Below are 22,078 nucleotides of genomic sequence, written 5' to 3' on the forward strand. Positions count from 1 at the left end.
ATGGGATTTCAAATTCACCATGCTATGAGATAATAACAGAACGTTGCGAGACGGAGTTGTTTTAGAGGTAAATTCATGTAAAACCGCTGATGCGTGTTGCCTTCAGGGACCTTCAGGGCCTTCGAGAGCGTTTTGGAGTTGTTGGATTGTGTATTTGATGAGTTTGATGAGGGAAACCAAGAAATCCCATTAGCCTCCGTAGCGTAGCTCTGAGCAGCTCACGGCTCTGCTCCGCCTTTCTAAAAATAGCTTGCACCAATAATTAAAGGTAACGAACCTGCTGCTATAAGACTATAGGGATTATGGCAATGGGCCAGTTTGACAAAATGTTGAACTGTCCCTTTAAGCATGTAAAATGTAATTTTTTTTGGCACATTGAAGAGTCTTGATGAAATTTGTCTCAATTTGATGTACTAAATCAAAAATGAGGATGACAGAGCATCTGAATTGGGATTCAGGGAACAGCAGATATAAAATCGGTTTGATCAGTTTAAACCTAAATAAAATTCTCTCAGTGCAGGTTGAAATAGTTTCTGGGTTGATGCCTCTGTGGCCTTGAGGTTCAGGTGCCAGCCGTCATCATCAGCAAGGTCTGTTGGCTTTTTTTTTTTTTTTCTTTCTGTGTTTGAATAATACTGGACCACACTTGCGATCCATTTATGAACTGCAATCATTAGTGAAACAACACCCTGCAGTCGTTTTACATCTGCAATGGAAACAGCGCTCGCAAATTGCATCTGTGAAACAACAACAACAAGCGCCTGGCTCGTATCCAGCCTGCTGCACATCTCGACGTGATGTGATCTGTCTAAAAACGGCTTAAAACGACTTCAAAACAATCAGGTTTAATAGACGTCAGGTCAATGTTTAATTTACAAGGGGATGAGAAACTTAAACAAACTGAAAACCCTGTCTCTCTTGCAGAGACCAGAGTTGCTGCCAGAACAGTGACTGGTGAAGATCCATCAATTTTTTTTTTTTTTTTTTTTTTTCATCCAGAGCAAATATTGTTATTTGACTCAGTCGTCTTGTGTGAAAGGTTGCGAGAGCTCGGACGCTGCAGGGAGAGCAGCTCCTCCTGTCAGCGCTGACATATGAATACCAGCAGAGTCCCAGCGGCTGCAGGAGGAGGAGGAGGAGGAGGAGGAGGAGGAGGAGGAGGAGGAGGAGGAGGAGGAGGAGGAGGAGGAGGAGGAGGAGGAGGAGGAGGAGGAAGGCGCCTGGTGGTGGTGGTGGTGCGTCTGTTAGCAGCTCCTTTATTTCCCCTCTCACAGCTGACCGTCATGTCATCAGCTGCTAACACCAGAGAAAGAGGTGGTGGTGGTGGTGGTGGTGGTGGTGGTCAGGTCTGAGGCGGGTGGAGAAGCCCCCGTCGTTGTGTCAGAGGTCGCCCTCTAGTGGACAAAATGGACCCTGACCCCTCCTCTAACCGTTTAGACCCCCACCTTAAAGGCTTTTTGAACAGTGTCTCATATCCATGTCTTGATTTCCAAAAGAAATCACTTTGAGAGAGAGATTACTTTTTATATTTTTATACATATACTCTCATATTTTACCCTGCTAGTCATCGATGCACCTGCACTTATCACATACTCATATTACTGATTGTTGAATAACTGGACGTCGGCACTGATTGTGTTACTGTTGTTTGTCTGTCTTGTTTCTATGTGTGGTTGCACTTTAAGTGTCACGGCCTCGATCGCTGCTGTTGCTCTGAATGCCTCGCCTCATATCCATATTAATCCCCCCGTCTGACACCCTGATACTCCGATATCTGGGAAACAAAGAGAGACAGAGAGAGAGAGAGAGGGGCTGGGAAGAATGAGATCAGGACAGAGGCCGAGAGGAATGAGGTAGAGACCGGAGAGGGAGGGAAAGAGGGGAGGGGGTTTCCCTGGGCACTGCCCCAGCGCTCTCTCACGTCAGTGGGGGCACTGAATGGCTGACGGCTGCATACCAAGCCTCCTTCTGGGTCTCGGTTTGTTCACGTCCCTGTTTCTGCCCCGGCTGAGGGGCTAAATATATTTCCCCAGTTTGCAAATGTAGCACAAGTCCTGCAACCCGACCCCCTCCCCCTGCCCCCCTCCCGCCCTGCCCCCTCCCCAGCTCCAGCTCCCTTCCTCTACACAGGGTTCACGTTCCTCTGGGTTGTGGGCGTGTGTGTGTGTGTGTGTGTGTGTGTGTGAGTGAAGGGGTTGGAGGTTAAGAGAGCGCTCTCCTAGTTTCACACATACGGCCACTCTTTTCTGGCTTCCTGTCCTATCACACACACACACACACACACACACACACACACATAGAGTACACTCACAAACACACACATGTACACTTGTGCACTTGTCACACACTAGTTGCCAGACACAGACACACATAGACAGACACACACACACACACATATAGACGTAACTCTGTGTGTGGACTCCGGCGGTGTTGCCCCCCCTGGTTGGTTTGCCGTGGTGTGGCGAGCGTGGCAAACGAGGTTATGGAGAGGACCGAGAGGATTCAACGGCCCGTCATGGTAAGAAGACGGATCTGGATAAAACTACAAGCTGTGCAGTTTGTGTGTTTGTCAGAGTGTGTGTCTGTGTGTGTGTGTGTGTGTGGAGTGAGTTTTGACAGCTCGGCCGACACTTTTTCCCCTCTGAGATGTGACAGTAGGAGAAATCCAACGAGCCCTGATAGCAGCGCCGTTTCTCCCGTCGGGTCCTCGTCTCTCTCCTCCGTCTCGTCTCTATATAACTGAACACTGTGCGATTCCATTTTGGGCCGGGGGGCCGCAGCTGCTGGGAAGGCGCTGTGTTTTTAATTAGACCTCCAGTCCAGTCCCACCGGGTTGTTGCACTGCTGCCCAGCACTGTGGCCATTTCAGGGGGGGCGTCTTTCCCTCTGTCACGGGCCTCGACTGGACCTTTTTGTCTGTAAACTTTTTAAAAAATACAGATCAATAACTGCCCTACAAAGGCAGCTTTTTGTGTTTTTCATTGTCAGGTTTAAGCATCAAATTATGAATAACTACCAAGTCTATAATTGATTAGATAAAGGTGGACTGAATTAAATGTATTTTGTAGTTTGTCTTTCTGACCAATGTTGACCGTTTTATGGCAGTCAGATACTGCACTTTGGCTTGGTATTAGCTACAGATACTGCACTTTTGCCTTGGTTTTGGTGCAGATATGGCACTTTGCCTTGGTTTTACTCCAATGGAAGTAAATTATAGAGTAAATGAAGGGAGTACAGTACTCTTCTTTGCAGATACTGCACTTTGCCTTGGTTTCACGGTGCTTTTTTGGATGGACAGCAAAATAAAAAAGCCCAATAACTCTGGAAATTTTGATTGAAGAGAATATGCCACACTTTTGATTGGTCAAAAGAATACACGTATTCTCTGTTGCAGTGTTTCCAAGGCTGAACCATAATCCAGTATTATCATTTTCCAACTGTATTATGATGATGATAATAATTAAGGCTGCAGTTAACAAGTACTTTTATTATCCAGTAATGAATTAATCAAAAATGAAAGAGGGAAAAACTCATCACAGTTGTCCCAGAGCTCAAAGCGTTGACCTCAGGTTCACTCTTCAACACATTTATAATGGAGAAAACAGTGGTTAATCACATTTTGAAGCCTTGTAGAAGCAGCTGGTTTGGTGTTTTAACCTGATAAATGACCTGAAGAATCAATTATTATAATAGTTGATGATTAACTAACTAGCTTGTTCGGTATCTCTGTAAAGACTAATTATTTCCGCAAGCGGTGATGTAATTGTGTCATTAACTCGATCACTTTATGAAGGGCTCCTACTATCAGTTATTTCCACAAATTGATTGATTATTTAGCCTCTAAAATGTAAGAAACATGTTCATTACGACGTCTCAGAGCCCGAAGAGACGGATCAGAGCCGAAACAGTAAGCAGGGACGCTCATGAAGAGACGAAGAAAACGAACAAAAACTCACATTTAAGAAGCTAAAACCACAAATCTTTGCTAATTATTGATCTTTTAATTCATTTTTAAGCAGAATTTTAAGCATAGATATAATTTTATGTTGATCAACTAATCGTTTCACCTCTACAGTACATGCAGTTTAAAATAGCTGCTATATTAATCTTTGACCAGACGTTAGATTTATTATACAGTAAATCATAACCTCTTCATTTTATTTTTATTACAGCAACATTTAATTACTGATGCAACAAGAAGGTTTTCATAAACACATCGTATTGTTCACTGAACCTTTAAATAATATTTTTAACTTGTTTTTAAACAAAGAAACTTGCACTTGGTGTTGGATTTCCTCTTTGTTTGCTCGTCAAAATGGGGATTTCTGATGAGTTCAGTCCATGACTCATCTTTCTGGTCATCTCCACACACACACACACACACACACACACCGTCCAGCTGGTTGCCATGACGCTGCTGTGACAGAGAGAATAGGACTATGGACCATTTACAGCCACTGGGCCTTGAGCTCTAGACAGGAAACGTGTCTCTGGTGAAGCCTCAGTTTGTACATCTGCCACCACTACTACTTCTCCTTCTCCTTCTGCTTCTGCTTCTTTCTTTCCCTCCGTCTACCTGTCTTCAGCGAGCTGGTCTCAGTCTGGATGTGAGCTGAATGTACAGTGGAGCTGAGGCTCGGCTACTAATACATTCCTGTTGGCTCTCAGCCGTCTGAGATGAGATGTTTTCGTTCTTGTTCTCCTCTCAAATGTTTGACGACTGAAGCCCGAGGAGGCTCGGAGATAATAAAGCAAATAGGAAGAGGAGGATATTTTAACCTCCTTTTCTTTTCAGCTTTTTTTTTTTCCATTTTCACATCCTTTGAGCTGATAAGTGGGATGATATTTTTATCTTGTTTAATTATCAGGGCAGGGGTTGGCAGCATGTGTTAGCTCTCAGATGGTAATCACCTCTTAGTCATATATTGTGAAGTCTGACAGAAGCCGGCGCAGCGTTCCTGCTGTTTATGGCAGAAACAGATTAAGATGTTAGATTTCTGCTCCGTCGCGTGACACCAGGGAGACGACGGTCGTTCCTCGTGTTTCCTAAAACAAGAAGAAGAAGCTCAAAAGGACAAATGAGCGGTAAAGCAGTTAGGATATTAATGCCAAAATCAATATGCACACACGCTTTATAACGCTCTATGTAGATCTCAAAGGCAGATTAACTTTATCGCCTCCTCTTTTTCTGGCTTCCCCTTTTTTTCTTGGAACCGTTTACAGAGCTGCCCTTGCATCAGAAGAAACCCTGTTAACTGATTCCCTTGCTGCAGGGCGACTCTTTTCAAGCCTCATTATTCAAAGCACTTGTCTTTTGCCGTCCCGCCCTCGCTTCTTATCCAATACCCCCCCCCCTTCCCTCTCTCTCTCTCTCTCTATCTTTTTTTTCACCTCCATTTGTTCAATATCAACACTAAGGAGGTGTAAATTCATCACGTTGGCAGCCGCTCGGCTGAGAATGGAGGAGAAAGGCGGTCGGTCAATTTCCACGATAATTACTGAGAAGCACCTTTTTGTGCACCGTTCTCGTGTTTCTCTGCTCTTTTTTTGTGTTGGTTTTGGATTTTAACAACTAAATGTGAACAAGTTTTAGTTTGAGATCTGAAAATCTGCACTGTATGCACCAGAGTGTGGCCTCTCAGGTGTTATACACACACATACACACACACAGCGTGAGAAAATACACCTGTTGAAAAGCTTTTATGCAATTTCCCCATCGCTGATTTCCCTTCCGGGTATTTTATTTACTATTGATGATGATCACCATGTCTCCCCTTTCTGACGGTCTCCCCTCCTGATGCAGCTCTGTAAAAAAAAAAAAAAAAAAAAAGCTGCAGAGATGGTTACTATGACACTGCTGGGGTCTCTAGTCTGGCAGCGCCAATAGGAAGGCGGCTCCGCCATCAGGTGGCCTGTAGCTATTTTGAACAGGAGCTGTATGTGAAGTGAAGCAAGCAGCTAAATTAGAGACACAACCCATTGACATGAGAGCAAAGGAGAGGAGAGGAGGAGAGGAAGGAAGGGAGGAAGGAGAGTGTTGGAAATGAAAAAGGTGGAGTAAAAGTATCCGGTCAGTCGCTCGGTGGCGGTTGCAGGTGCAGAGAGGTTATCGATCCGTTTCTATTCTGTCCCCCCCCCCCCTCGTCCTCGTCCACATTAACCTTTTTTTATGAGCTATTGACTTTTGTGTCTGTGCACATGTATCCGTCTATCCATCTCAGTCTCCTCTCTCCCACCCTGCCTCTTTTTCCTCTTCTTCTTTTTTTTTTTTTGTCTGGTCGTGTGTGTGTGACGTGCATCAACTGTAAGAGTGACTCAGAGACACAAGTGTTTGTCCACACACACATAGATACACACACACACACATAGTCATCTCCTCTCCCTCCCACTCTCTCTCTCTCACACTGTATTCTGCTGCATCACCGACCTGTTGCAGTTGTTTCAGGCGTCATTTTTTGCTTTTTTGCTTTTTTGTTTTTTGTTTTTTTTTGCTTTTTTTCTCTGTGGGTCCCCTCTTCTGCCCCCCTTCTCCTCCACTCGTCAGGGTTTGTGCACCTTTGCTTAGTCTGTGCTCGATGTTGGGATGCACCTGTACGGTTCAGAGGATGACTCAGAGCCGGTAAGAGGAGGCGGTTGTTACTGTTACTGTCCTCGTTAGATGCTGCATGTCACTCACTCAGTCACTCACAGGATCGTTCCTCTCACCAGAGTGGGATGTGAACGCACCGCTGCTGCGACTCTGCGAGCGTCGGGGAGTGTGAATTCAAACAGGAAGTGTCGGGTGGTTTTGGTTTGGTTGAATGCCTGAGGATGCGAGGAGGAATAGCAAAGCCGTCGCCTTGGCAACAACAGGGAGTGTCTACGGTTCTGGCGCTCGGGCCGTTGCCAAGTCACAGAGCGCCTCGATACGACAGGTGGCAGAGCCAGAATCAACATTTGTGTTGCGTTGTGTTGTGTCGTGTCGTGTCGTTTCATTTCACATCATACAGAGAGACGCATGGGCGGCGATCAAAGGGCGCAGAGGAGCATTAACCACACATCAGTGCACGTGCAAACACACGACAACCGCACAGATGCTTCGCCGTGTCGCACATGGCCAGGATTCCCCCTCCTCCTCCCACCCCCCACCCCCCCTGGGCAAATTTAGAGCTTCAGGTCAAATCAGGTGTTTTTGAGGACAACACCTTTTGATTTACTTTCACTTTTTTGTTTCAGAGAGAACAACCTTGGTGGCATTTTAGTCTTTGTTCAACACAGAAAGGAAACATGAAGAGAGAGAGAAAGATAAGGGGGGCTGGGGGTGGGGGGGGGGGTGATCCACAGTAAAGGTCTCTGACCAGAATCGAACTTGGATGATATTCTTACTCCTCGACTCCCAGCTGAGCTTAAGATTTATTTTCATCTTAGGGCCGAGGATCAAATGTCCTTACTTGAAAAATACTCCACCTATTTAGCGTTGCGCTCGTATAACACCGTTAAAGACTCACAATGGACTTAGGAGAAGATTAAAAATAGGAAAAAAAAAATTCAACAGAACCAGAGATATTATCCTCGTCAAACCCTGGCACCTTTGTTACCCACAATTCACCTCCACCACAGGCAGTGTGGTCACTCATTCAGATGTGTTTGATACTGCAGCATGGAGCCATCGCCTTTAAGCAGATACCAGAAACCTCACCTTTTTAAAAAATTTTCCTAATACATATATACTGTATATATATTAATTTTCATTCTTGTCGCTTCATTCCTAACCTGCCCTCAGGTTTGTGAGATATTGTTCATCTTCCTTTGCAGCCACAAACATCCTCATACGGATTATTTTCACATATGCAGTAGAAGCTAAGGGCAAACACACTTTGATGTGTAAAAAAATCAGTGGAGCTCCCATTCATAACGACAAGGCCACAAGCTCCTGGAACAACAACCAAATATTAGCATTAAAAAAAAACACAACAATTCGAGCTGAAAGTACTAATAATAATACAGACAACATGGATCCTGGATCTGTTCACAGGAACTGAACTTTCCTCTAATCTTGAAAACAGCTGACTTCTGTTTTTGTCCTTTTATCATAGTAAAGTAATGTAATTTGAAACTTTTTTTTATTACTACACATAAACATATATACATTCATACAATAAACAGACAAGAAACAAACAAATATACAGTATATACATACATATATAGGGGTATTAGCACATCATTTAATTGTTTGTAATAATGTATAATATTCCAAGGTTTTTATAGCTTTTCTGTCTTTCATGGTTTTTAGTAGCTGCATGTAATATCTGTAATATGTAATATAATATGTGATTTGAAACTTTTAATTTGTAATTTTAACACATGATATAACACATATTTATATTCCCCACACAAAGGAATAAAACAGTGTATTGCTGTGATATCAGTTGAAATCGATGTCTGCCGCTCCTGGGCTCCAGTCCAGAGATGTTTGTCGAGTGTATTGTTTGATTACACATGTTCAGGTTTTTCCTCATCATCATCATCATCATCATCATCATTACATATGGTCTATGTCATCTTTGCGCATTCTCACCTCTATTTTAAAAGCCCACACCTAGTGACTCACTTCTTCTGCCTGGCACATTCAGCTGTCCGCATTCTTGTCAGCACCTCCTACAAAGAGCCAGGCAGCCTGTCAGCTCAAAAAAAAAAAAAAAAAAAACAGTGAGAAGAGAACAAGTGGGATTGTTATATAAATTGAACACTCAAACACTTCAGAAGTTCAGGCTGCCTCACTCACTCACTCACTGTAGCGCCATATACTGAACGAGTACAGTGGGCCGGCGCCGCGGGCTCGCAGGAGGCTCGGGTTTTTATTGTGGTATGGGTGTCTGGATGAGGGTCAGCAGGAGAGAGTCAAGTTTCCGTGCATGAGTGGTGGATGTGTTGGAAACTGTAGCCACTTCATGAGAAATTTATATCCCCACTAATATTATAAACAGTCCTCAGGCCATTTTTTTTATTTCTTTCTCTGCAGCTCTTTCTGTCTCTACTTGACACACCCACACACACACACACACACACGGTGACTCTGCCACTGCTGCTGCTGCTCTATACCTGTGCAGGAAGATTTAACACCGCGGCCTCGACGAAGCCGCCGCGCTGGAAATGTTGACCTGTGTTGTTATGCATCCTCCTATAACCCACCTCCAATTACACAGAGTCAGCTTTCATGCAAGCAATGAAGGCCGAGCCCCCCCACCCCACCCCTCCTCTTCTTTTGTGTTTATGTAGGTTACGCTTCTGGAGACGAGTCTTGACATTTTGACCGCGGACAAATTGCAAAGGCAGAGACGCAACCTCTGTCCTTCATTCAAGTCAAGTGAATTTGAAACAGCATCATCAGGGATAACTGGAGATGAGTTTTTTAATTCAGGCAGCAGACACCCAGTGTGAGGTCACCGTTGGGTTTCAGGAGGTCCACTCCACTGTTTAAAGGGATAGTTCAACATTTTGGCAAATTGGCCCATTGCCATAATCCCTATAGTCACAGCAGGAGGTTTGTTACCTTTATTTGTCGGTGCAAGCTGTTTTTAGCGGCGGAGCAGAGCCGCGAGCTGCTCAGAGCTACGCTACGGAGGCTAATGGGATTTCTTGGTTTCCCTCATTAAACTCATCAAATACACAATCCAACAACTCCAAAACGCTCTCGTGGACAAGATGTGACCTGCACATTCACCACGCTATGAGATAATAACACAACGTTACCAGACAGAGTTGTTTTAGAGGGAAATGCAGAGACTGCTTGCTGAAAAACTGCCCCTGAAGGCAACGCGCATCAGCGGTTTTGCATGAATTTACCTCAAAAACAACTCTTTCTCATAATGTTCCGTTATTATCTCATAGCGTGGTGAATGTGCAGGTCACAACTTGTCCACCAGAGCGTTTTGGAGTTGTTGGATTGTGTATTTGATGAGTTTGATGAAGGAAACCAAGAAATCCCATGAGCCTCCGTAGCGTAGCTCTGAGCAGCTCACGGCTCTGCTCCGCCGATCTAAAAATAGCTTGCACCGGCAAATAATGGTAACGCACCTACTGCTATGACTATACAGATTATGGCAATTTGCCAAAATGTTGTTGAACTATCCCTTTAACAGTTGACTCATGCGCTGCTCCTCTCTTCTCCTCCTCACCTTTTTTAATATAATCTCAATGTGCGTTTCAGGGCTCTGCAGACTCCTACACCAGCCGACCGTCGGACTCGGACGTGTCCCTGGAGGAGGATCCCGAGGCTCTGAGGAAGGAGGCCGACAGACAGGCGCTCGCCACACTCGAGAAAGCAAAGGTCAGGGAAACGTTGTTGTGTAATCTCCACCATCTTATTGTTTTTGTCCCCGCTAATCCTCTTCAGCATCGGTGTCAGGTGGGACGCTGAACTCGGTGTTGTCTGTCCTGTCGCCATCTGCTCACTAATACCCTGTTTCTCTCCCCCAGACCAAACCAGTGGCGTTTGCTGTGCGGACAAACGTCGGTTACAACCCCGGCCCCAGTGATGACGTTCCTGTGCAGGGCATGGCCATATCCTTCGAAGCCAAAGACTTCTTGCACATCAAAGAGGTTTGAAACTTAATTAAGTCAAACACACACACTCAAAAGTACTTTCTGTACAGTACAGTACGTTTTGGACATATGGAAAAACAAACAAACAAACCGAGGCAAAGAGCTCAAACCACTAGCGGCGGCTGTGGGTGGGAAGCCGGTGAGGGATCACATTTTCTTGAAACCTGCAGCACCTTCTCCTTCTGTCTGAACCGTATCGAGGCCTCGAGTGGGAGTTAGAGCAGTGCAGGGAGAATTAAATCATCCATATGTGGAAGAAAAAAGTTTAAAAGATTCATACAAGCTGCTAATTTTCTTAATTGTGTTTAAGTTTAAACATACACAAATGAAACTCTTGCTCCATAATAACTTAAAGGGATAGTTCAACATTTTGCCAAATTGGCCCATTGCCATAATCCCTATAGTTTTAGCAGTAGGTTTGTTACCTTTAATTGTCGGTGCAAGCTATTTTCAGAACGGCGGAGCAGAGCCGTGAGCTGCTCAGAGCTACACTACGGAGGCTCATGGGATTTCTTGGTTTCCCTCATCAAACTCATCAAATACACAATCCAACAACTCCAAAACGCTCTGGTGGGCAAATTGTGACCTGCACATTCACCACGCTATGAGATAATAACACAACGTTACCAGACAGAGTTGTTTTAGAGGGAAATTCATGCAAAACTGCTGATGCACGTTCCCGTCGGGGACAGTTTTTCAGCAAGCAGTCTCTGTATTTACCTCTAAAACAACTCTGTTTGGTAACGTTGTGTTATTATCTCATAGCGTGGCGAATGTGCAGGTCACAACTTGTCCACCAGAGCGTTTTGGAGTTGTTGGATTGTGTATTTGATGAGTTTGATGAGGGAAACCAAGAAATCCCATTAGCCTCCGTAGCGTAGCTAAAATGTTGAACTATCCCTTTAATGCCTATTGACTTTGGTTTCCAGAGGTTCTGTGTTCAATTTAGTTTAGTTTAGTTTCAAGTTTAAGCATATACACATGAAACTCTTTAAGGGGATGTTAGGTGAATAGTGTGAGAACTTTCTCTGTTTTGCTGTAGTCGTGTTGTGATGTCACACCTTGACGCAGGAAATGCTGTCGTGTCGTTGGTTACTCATGCCTGGCCGCCGTGTTTGTGTGTGTGTGTCCTGTTTGCAGAAGTACAACAACGACTGGTGGATCGGGCGCCTGGTGAAGGAGGGCTGCGAGGTGGGCTTCATCCCCAGCCCCGTCAAACTGGAGAACACCCGTCTGCTGCAGGAGCAAAGGATGAGACAGAACCGGCTCAGCTCCAGGTAACCGCGAGCAACCCTCTGAATCTGGAGTATAAACAACCCCACTTTTCAAAAACAGGTCAAATCTGAGTCACACTTCACCCACCAGGCAAAATGAAACATCCTAAAATAGACAAAAGCGCTGCAGTGAGTCACTGCGCTGCACTAGAAGCACACTAACTCTACATATACGTCTCTGTAGACTCCGGCTGTGTGTGTTTAATAAATATCGAGGAATTTGTCTGTTTATTTTGTTTTTATTTGTCCATTTTTTACTCATTTTTTAACCATTTATGGTACAGATAATCAGCAACTCGTTACCATTTTGCTTCAATTTCGTCTTCTCACTGTTTGTTACCAGAAAGTCACAACAGCACTAACAGATTATGATGATCAGTAACTCATGCAGAGGGAAATTTAACCATAGTTTACTTAATAATAAAATCTGCTAAAAGAGCAAAAAGTGCTTTATTTATTTATTTATTTTGTAAAAACAGACAATAATGAGCAGTGTGTATTCAGTAATGTGAAGATTGTGTCTCATTTTCCTTCACCAAGTCGTGATTTGAGCCTGTTTTGTCTCATTACAGTAAATCTGGAGGAAGCTCCAGTCTGGATGTTGCCACGGGAACCCGCAGGCCCACCCCACCTGGCACAGGTGAGGTCACAGGGTCTCCTCATCAAGTGGCTAAACAATGGCCGTGTGTGTGTGTGTGTGTGTGTGTGTGGATGCTTGTGCAATCCTGACAGAGCCAGCGAGCGAGAGAGAGAGAAAGCGAGAGAGAGAGAAAGCGAGAGAGAGAGAAAGCGAGATGAGACGGGCGTCTGATATTTAGATGAAGATTTAAATTGGCTAGTTAGTCAGGCATGATGATGAATCACGCCGCGTCTCGGTGGCTTGCCATGTGAAGTGAGAGAGGTCCTGGGAGGTCCGTCATTAGCACACAGGACGGAGCTGAAATGGAGCCGAGATCGGCCCGCACTCATTAAACTTGATAAGTACGTCTGGCCTGTGTGAGCATCACGGGGACGACACGGAGCGGCTGCTGCATCCAGAGAGACAGCAGGAGAGAGGGAGGTGCAAAAAAACAACTCTGATTGACTTGAAGGAGTTTTTTTTTTTTTTTTGTTAATCCAATAAATCCACTGAGCTGAATTTAATAGCTGAATAATAGAAAACACATCTGTCTCACACACAGTGTTCGCTCTAAGTGGACGATCTGACTTAATGCAGAGAAACACACCTATTTATATACTGTTGAGGTCGTTGAATTTGAATTTGAATTTGTCCCCAAAGGGCAATTTGGTTTGCAGCAAAAGTGGTTAAATTAAGATGTACAGCCTTGCAAAAGTATTCATAACCCTTGAACTTTTCCACATTTTGTCACGTTACAACTTCAAACTTAAATCATAATAATCATAATAATAATACCATTATTTATAAAGCACCTTCAAAAACAAAAATTAACAAAGTGCTTCACAAAACAAAAGGTCATAAATGCCATAAAACCATAAGAGATTGAGACCAGGATTAGATCAAATGAATAAAAAAGGGGGGTATAGCATCTGAGTAAAAAGTGTGAGATAAAATAGATGATGATGATGAAAGAATAGGATGAGGTAACACTTTATGATGAAGTACACACTATTACGCATTAGTTAAGCATTAATAAATGCAGAATTCTTTATTTCTAACGCATGAATACTCATTAGTATGTCGTTTATAAATACAGTTAGTGCAATGATGAGTAAAACATTTTAAACTGTGTTTATAAACTACTTATTGTAAAGTGTTACCGAGGATGACATCACAGAAAAGCAAGTCTGTAAAAGTGGGTTTTAAGACACTAAGTCTGCACGCCCAAATAAAAAACATATTTTATTGGGGTTTTATGTGATAGACCACCACCACATAGTAGCGCTTAATAGTGAAGTGGAAGGAAAATGAAACTAGATTTTTTACGAATCAAAGACCAAAATTGAACTTTTTGTCCGACATGCAAAACTCAGTGTGGCGGAAACCTAAAAGACATTTGAGTTTGTGGTTGTAACTTGACAAAATGTGGAAAAGTTCAAGTACTTTTGCAAGGCAGCAGCGTATCTTGAGAGATGCTGGTGGTGTGGTCATGGTTATGTGAGCTGTGGACAGAGATGCTACATATTCACACAGCCATGACAGAGTTGATCGATCTTCTCGTCTTAACTCGACAGAAACAAAGTGTAATTCCCCAAATGTCCGAAATAATACACCTACCAGCCCTGTCCACCTCCCCCACCCCCACCCCCCAACCTGCATCACCGACAACGATCCCCAACACACACCTCCTCTCCCCCTCTCCTCCCCCTCTCTGCCTCCTCCTGCTTCCTTCCAGTTTCCTCTGCATCTACATTTCCAGTTGTGTTTCTGTTGGATCCCCGTCCTCTCCTCTCCTCTCCTCTGCTCTCCTCTCCTCTCCTCTCCTCTCCTCTCCTCTCTTCTCCTCTCCTCTGCTCTGCTCTCCTCTCCTCTGCTCTGCTCTCCTCTCCTCTCCTCTGCTCTCCTCTCCTCTCCTCTGCTCTGCTCTGCTCTCCTCTCCTCTCCTCTCCTCTGCTCTGCTCTCCTCTCCTCTCCTCTCCTCTCCTCTCCTCTCCTCTCCTCTCCTCTCCTCTGCTCTGCTCTGCTCTTCTCGTCGTTGCACCTCACACCTGTTGTTTTTTCTCTGGCTTCATTCATGATGATCTGACGTTCTTCTTTTTGAATCTCTCCGTTCTCAGTGTTATTTCCAGTTTGAATCATACTGTCGCCTTTTTTTTCTTTTCTTTTTTCTCCAATCTCAGTGTTTGTTGTCATCTCTTTTGCAATTTCCTTTCCATGGCTCTTTTCTGGATGCATCTCACATTCTTACTTCTGTTTACTCTCCTTCTTCCTTCCCTTTTTTTTGATTTCCCTCCCTCTGTTATCTTCTCATCCTCTTTCACTTCACCTCCTCTCTTCCTCCTCTATCTCTCTTCTCTGCACCGCCCCGTCCTCGTTCCTCACCAGCTCACGTGGACATGTCCACTGTGGCCTTTGACGTTGACCCCCTCGACCTGGATGCCGAGGAGCCCCCTGAGTCGCAGGGTGACCCTCGCTCCCCCAAGGGCATGTCAGGCAGCGTCACCTCCCCTCAGGCCAACATCCCCCGACTGCCCTTCTTTAAGAAGGTAACACCCGGGGCCCAGGACTCCTCGCTCACCTCGCCAGCCTCCCTCCTCCTCCTCCTCCTCCTCCTCCTCCTCCTCCTCCTCCTCCTCCTCCTCCCTCTTCCTCCTCTCCATCTCTCACTAACTCCCTGTTGCTGCTGCTGCTCCGTCTCTCTGATCTAACCCCTGAGGAATCCGGTCCTGGTGCTCACGCTGAGTTATGTTTGGATGTTTGTTTCTGTGCTCGTCAGCAGGGAGAGCTGAGGCGTCCGTCGAGCTAACCGACACACTCTGAAATGGCTGCTGCCGCATATCAGTCTATATGAGTCTATTTTAAAACCCAGCCGTCAGAATAAACTCTGTTTTAATCAATAACCAGCTCCCCTCCCTCCCTCTCCTTCTCCCTCTCCCCCAGCTCCTCCAGTCCCTAACCTGTCAATAACTAAACGTGCTCTTGTGTTTTGTGCTTTTTTTTTTGTCTCTTCTGGCTTTTGTGTGGAATGATACTTGTAGGTGGCCCAGCTAAACAGAAACAGAAGTCGGTGAGTGTGGTTTGTTCTCCAGACTAACCTCTAACATTTCATCTCTTCACTCTGTCTCCTCGTCCTCTGTCGTCTGTCTCACCCTGTCCTGTCCTGTCCTGTCCTGTCCTTCCTGTGGTGTAGAGAAATCACTCGGTACAGTACAAGCACACGTACGTGTACAGTATTATGCAGCACTTTCCTCAGTCACATTTGTGAATCATGACGACGCCTCTTGTCATTTCCCATCGGAGCCGTCGCTCGGTGCACAGGTGCAGACCCTGTTAGTCACAGTGTGTGACGGTAACACATCCTGACACGCTCTCGTTTCCATTCATGACGACCGACGTGAGTGACAGCGGCCGGCGATCAGCTGTTAGTTCTGCTTCTCAGCACAATCTGAGCCACGTGTTCAGGATTAAAGCTGCAGAACAAAAGGACACAGATAAAAACTCTGTGTCAATATGAACCGATTAAAGCTATTTGATTAAGTATTCAACAATAGAAGCCAAACGTTTTGTATAATTTACCTTAAAGTGATAGTTCACCCAAAATTCAAATTTCTGAATTTCTTTTTGAAGTTACAGCGGGGCTCTGCGCAGCACTGCATGTCCATATGACGGTAGCAAACAGGGCTCACTTTTCTTCGTCCAAAAAGACACACCAAAAACAATCCAAATACCTCCATACTGCTCGTCTGTAATGTCCCTCTTGTATTGAAGCCCCGACATGAGAAATTGTTCCAAAAAAAATTAAATAAGCCTATATTTTAAGCTTGTTTGTAGCGGAAGCTCCCAGTGTCTCAGTCTCGAATCTTGCGCGATTTGCACAGACACCAGCAGAGCAGTGAACTGAGACACTTAGATTTGAATTTTGGGTGAACTATACCTTTAAGCAAAATAAGACTTAATTATATATTTATTGTAAACAAGGCCACTCTTAAAAACAATATACACACTAATGTTTTGTAATGTGATTTTATAGAGATGCAATAATAAACCATGATATCGTGGAATAGCCAATTGTTGCAGCATTATCTGGATAATATGTCAAGGTTATTGATTTCAAATCAGGTTTTTAAAGTTCAAACCACAGAGTCAAATGTTTTTTTTTTTCATAAATGCAACTTCTCTTTCATTTACTATGAAGTAAACAGGACAACATGTCATTAGTATCTTGTGCTCATAGACACAGTGAGTGGAGTAGAGAGTTAACATTCAGCACTACGCTGCGTTCACTATCATCCTTCCTGTTACTCACCGCGCTGAGTTGTGCTCAGTGTTATTCAAGACCATTGAGGGCTATTGTTATGTTCGGTGCTCCAGCTCTGCCCCTTTAGAGACAAGAGCCATTTGGAAACTTTTAAAATATGTATTTTTAGCCTCCGTGAATACAAATGAGGTGAAATGAGCTTCCGCTGCTCTGTTTTATGTAATGTAATGTAGTGGAGCTGCACCACTCCAGCACTGTATCATCCTGCCTGAAGAGCTGCACAGCGCTCGCAGAGGAGGGGGCGTGCTCCGAATACACATCAAAGACAGAAAAAATAAATAAATAAATATATCTATACAGTATACTGTATATATCCAATTTTACTGTTGTCAGATTATATAGGACAGTGAAAAAGTGTCAGAGGGAAAAACAGTCTGTTTCTAAAGCTGGCAGATGCTCAAGGAATCAATAGAGATGAATCACTCCTCTCATGATTCATAATGTACAGATGAGCCTAAGGTTCATGTGCAGCAATATGGATCGTGTTTGTGTGTGGGCGTCCTGCAGAAGTCTGCGTGTGGCAGTCGCAGGCTTCTCCATTTTTAGTTTGATTATGGCTCAAAAAGCCACTGTTCTGTTTTCTATAGGCGCTGTTGTAATTGTTGTTGTTATTATAGGGATAGTTCAACATTTTGGCAAATTGGCCCATTGCCATAATGGCTATAGTCATAGCAGTAGGTTCGTTACCTTTATTTGTCGGTGCAAGCTATTTGGATTTCTTGGTTTCCCTCATCAAACTCATCAAATACACAATCCAACAACTCCACAACGCTCTGGTGGACAAGTTGTGACCTGCACATTCACCATGCTATGAGATAATAACAGAACGTTAAAAGGCGGAGTCGTTTTCGAGGTAAATTCATGCAAAACCTCTGATGCACGTTGCCTTCAGGGCAGTTTTTCATCAAGCAGTCTCTGTATTTTCCTCTAAAACAACTCTGTCTGGTAACGTTCTGTTATTATCTCATAGCGTGGTGAATGTGCAGGTCACAACTTGTCCACCAGAGCGTTTTGGAGTCTCTGGAGTTTGTAGCCTCCGTAGCGTAGCTCTGAGCAGCTCGCGGCTCTGCTCCGCCGTTCTAAAAACAGCTTGCACTGACAATTAAAGGTAACGAACCTACTGCTATGACTATAGGGATTATGGCAATGGGCCAATTTGCCAAAATGTTGAACTATCCCTTTAAAAAGAAGATTTAAAAAAGTGGCAAAATCCAGGTTTTATGTGTAAAAGCCTTTAGACAAAGCTTTCTGCTTTAAAATATTTATTTATTTTAGATTTCCAGGATACATTTATCCATTTTTGATCAAGGAATTTCTCAGATTTATATGAATTTTGTCTTTTTTTCCAGCAGTTACTGACAGAAATAACTTAACAACTCTCACCCCAAAGTGCTGATGCATGACAAAAAGAGGGAGGTGTGAAGTATCTATGACGTTTGTGGCGGCACAGTCACGAGAGCCCTCCTGACAACACTGGCGTCTGGTTTTAATTATGGACACTTTAATTATGTGAGAGTGCAAGAATAAGAAATAGAGGCGAGAGGAGAGAGAGAGCTCTCGGCCAAGAAATTGATCACGTCGCCTCTGAACATTCACGGACGGTCGATAAAACACACAGACTCTGGCATCTCTAACTCACCATCCATCAATCTGACCGCTCAGAGAGGGGACAGAGGGGGTGGGGGGTGGGGGGGCTTTGTGTTGAAATAATGTTGATTTATCTGTGAGTGTAACTGTGACTGTAGATCTATGTGTGTGTGTGTGTGTGTGTGTGTGTGTGTGTGTGTGTGTGTGTGTGTGTGTGTGTGTGTGTGTGTGTGTGTGTGTGTGTATGTGTGTGTGTGTGTATGTGTGTGTGTTCAACAATACAATGACAGTGTGAGTAACGGCTCTGTTGCTGCTGTTCCTCGCTCAGATGGAGCATGTCCCGCCCTACGACGTGGTTCCCTCCATGAGACCCATCATCCTGGTCGGGCCGTCACTCAAAGGATATGAGGTATGTGTGTGTATGTGTATGTGTGTGTATGTGTCTGTGCGTGCAAATGTATCATGTTTAAAGGGATAGTTCAACATTTTTTGGCAGCTTCTCCTATCATCGTCGTAGCAGTAGGTTCATTACCTTTAATTATCGGTGCATGTTGTTTTGAGCAGAGACGTGAGCTGCTCAGTGAACACAATGGAGGTGAACGGTACAGGTCCCCTGTCCCTCATCAAACTCATCAAATACACAATCCAACAACTCCAAAACGCTCTGGTGGACAAGAAATAATCATGTATAATTATGTAACATCACGACACATGAAGCAAATACTCCGAACTACTTGCGCTTTTGAAATCCCTCCGCCCAGCAGCCGTGTCTGGAATGTAGTTCCGGCTGCATTTACCTCTAAAACAACTCTGTCTGGTAACGTTCTGTTATTATCTCATAGCGTGGTGAATGTGCAGGTCACAACTTGTTCACCAGAGTGTTTTGGAGTTGTTGGATTGCGTATTTGATGAGTTTGATGAGGGAAACCAAGAAATCCCATTAGTCTCCGTAGCGTAGCTCTGAGCAGCTCACGGCTCTGCTCCGCCATTCTAAAAACAACATGCACCGATAATTAAAGGTGATGAACCTACTGCTAAAACTATAGGGATTATGACGATAGGTGAATTTGCCAAAATGTTGAACTGTCCCTTTAATCCCTCTCTCACGTCGAGTGTTGTCTCACACCTGCTCCTCCTCCTCCAGGTGACAGACATGATGCAGAAAGCGCTTTTTGACTTTCTGAAACACAAGTTTGAGGGCAGGTAAGACTCGGCCTCCGTCCACAGCCCTGGTTGTTGAACTGTTTTAAACCAGTTGCCCCGGTAACGACTCTGTGTCTCTGCGTCAGGATATCCATCACACGGGTGACGGCCGACATCTCGCTGGCCAAACGCTCGGTCCTCAACAACCCCTCCAAACACACCATCATCGAGCGCTCCAGCACCCGCTCCAGCCTGGGTAAGGAAGACACACACACACACACCTCAGTCTGAACCACACCACACAACACACACCGGACCGGTCAGGTCAGTTATTATGGGATAGATGATAAGAGTAAAGCAGGAGTGAGAATTTCTAGCGGTGGTAAAGGGGAAACATGGACACATTTGTTAATCATGTGTCACTGAATATTCATCAAATTAGATCGATAGATACAGACATAGATACATACACTCCTTGATGTCTTCTCTGAAATTATTCAGCATTTCATAGAAAAACATTTTTAAATTTATGCATCAAAAACTTAATATTAGAAGTGTGATAATGCAGTAGATAAATAGCTAAAAAACTGAGTGTCCACAGTTAATCACATGTTTTTTATTTGTTTACAGTAAAATCTACTTCAAAGGGACACTTTCCATGTGTTCGATAGTGAACAAATATGCTTCTTCATGCAAATGTAACTTTATTATTCATGGAATAAAAACGATGACAAATATTGTCCCAAAAAAAGCTCAGATAATAACATGAACAGCTCGGCCTGAGTTTGTTCAGCTTGAGACTGTGGCTGATTCATTTCCAGCAAATGATTCAAACTATGAGTCGGATCAAAGGCCTAGATAGATAGATAGATAGATAGATAGATAGATAGATAGATAGATAGATAGATAGATAGATAGATAGATAGATAGATAGATAGATAGATAGATAGATAGATAGATAGATAGATAGATAGATAGATAGATAGATAGATAGATAGATAGATAGATAGATAGATCCGGTTGAGTTCAGCTCCTGTTAATCAGAGTTTCTGTGAAGTGGTTTAATATTTCATTCAGGTGCTCAGGGTTAAAGTGGACGATCCAGAGCAGCACAGACACTTTTGATTAATAAGGAGATAAATATGAGTGTGTAAAGAGACGAGGGAGACGCTGCAGATCATTACACCAGGTCGAGATCCTTTTAACGTCACTGTTGCAAAAAAGAATCGACAGCCACTGATCCAGGAACAGATTTACACACGGGCTCGGAGCAGAGGAGCTCACCACCTGTGTGTCCCTCAGGAAAAGTGGGGAGGTTTTTTTGAGATGTTTGCGTTTTGAAATTTCCGCTCCGCCCTCGTTGTCACATCAGTGAGAAGAAGTTGAACCAGCGGAGGTCAGCAGAAGCAAGACGAGGCTGTTCACTGACTCTGTGTTTTCACTTCACAGTCTGTGTGTGTGTGTGTGTGTGTGTGTGTGAGGAGTCGGAGGGTTTTTTGGGGGAAACTGGTTCATGAAATGTCAGCTCAGTCGACGAGCGTGAACTTTAGGCGTCGTTGTTCTTCATCCTATGACCTGAAAGTGTTTTATTTTCCTTTTCTGTACCCGCTCTCAGTCTGATCTGGCCTCCTCTCTCTCTTCATCCTGTCTTTTCTGCCCTTTACCCCCCCACCCCTCCTTCCTCTCCCACCGCCCATCCTCTTCCTCCACTGTCTTTTTGATTCAGACGTACTGGGTACGTATGCTCTCCTCCTCCTCCCAAAACCAGACAATGAAGCCTCTCTTCCTCCTTCCTCCCCTTTCACCCTCTCACTATATTCATCATCTTGCTCATGCATTGTTTGTCTGCCTGTCTGCTTGCCTGTCAGTTTCTCTGTTCCTCATACTTCTGTGTTGACAGCCGGTAGTCTCCAACAAAAAGAACAGAAAGAGAAAGTGGGAACAGATCTGTGGGCGGGCGGCGGGCGAAGAGGGGGGCGGTGGCTCTGAGCAGGACTGAGCAGAGAGGAAGCCAGTTCTTTCCAACGCTGCTCTCTGTCATGACCCTGCACCGTTACAGCGTGTGTGCAGTGGGACCTGCCGCCTCTGTAACACTCAGCGTGGTCAAACCCAAATTTAGAGGACTCCAATCTTTCATTTGAGGTTAATAGAAACCTCAGAAAAGACCAAAGTAGACACGCACATCACACCAACGAGGGCAGGTGCCGAGTACAAACAATAAGTAAACTAAAAAGAACAAAGGTACTCGCGACTCTGCAGGACTCAGCGGTCACGAGTATCCAGAGATGGACAGAGTACTCGACCGCAGTACTTGAGTAAGAGTACAAATACTACTGGTCAAAATTTAGTTACAAGTAAAAGTAACAAAGTACTTGCTTTTAAAGGTACTTAAGTATCCAAAAGTACATGCTTTTAAATTTACTTTAAGTAAGAGTATATTTCTTATTTTTCACATCAATGAATTACTATAATATTTTCTAAATGAATTTAAGGACCTTTTAACTCTTGTTTCTGAGAATTAACTCTTTGAAACCACCTGCAGTGATGTGCTGC

The 22,078-nt window shown here is 44.2% G+C and overlaps 1 protein-coding gene across 3 annotated transcripts in view; it reads left to right on the forward strand.

Annotated features, from left to right (window-relative positions):
• The window catches only part of cacnb1 (calcium channel, voltage-dependent, beta 1 subunit), a 40,454-nt gene that overhangs the window by 11,787 nt on the left and 6,589 nt on the right, over positions 1 to 22,078 (forward strand). Inside the window, exons 1-9 of one of the 3 annotated variants that reach the window (XM_085783496.1) lie at positions 2,178 to 2,518; positions 10,190 to 10,309; positions 10,459 to 10,581; positions 11,725 to 11,861; positions 12,431 to 12,498; positions 14,863 to 15,023; positions 18,711 to 18,791; positions 19,527 to 19,585; positions 19,672 to 19,781. In XM_085783496.1, coding sequence (XP_085639622.1) covers positions 2,483 to 2,518; positions 10,190 to 10,309; positions 10,459 to 10,581; positions 11,725 to 11,861; positions 12,431 to 12,498; positions 14,863 to 15,023; positions 18,711 to 18,791; positions 19,527 to 19,585; positions 19,672 to 19,781 — 895 coding nt within the window. In that variant the 5' untranslated portion in view covers positions 2,178 to 2,482. Of the gene's footprint in view, positions 1 to 2,177; positions 2,519 to 10,189; positions 10,310 to 10,458; positions 10,582 to 11,724; positions 11,862 to 12,430; positions 12,499 to 14,862; positions 15,024 to 15,515; positions 15,545 to 18,710; positions 18,792 to 19,526; positions 19,586 to 19,671; positions 19,782 to 22,078 lie in introns of those variants that run through there. The other 2 variants (XM_085783498.1, XM_085783497.1) reach the window with 2 other exon arrangements.

This window comes from Trachurus japonicus, chromosome 8 (assembly GCF_045865225.1).
Source record: "Trachurus japonicus isolate A0001 chromosome 8, Traja_1.0".
Taxonomy (NCBI): Eukaryota; Metazoa; Chordata; class Actinopteri; order Carangiformes; family Carangidae; genus Trachurus; species Trachurus japonicus.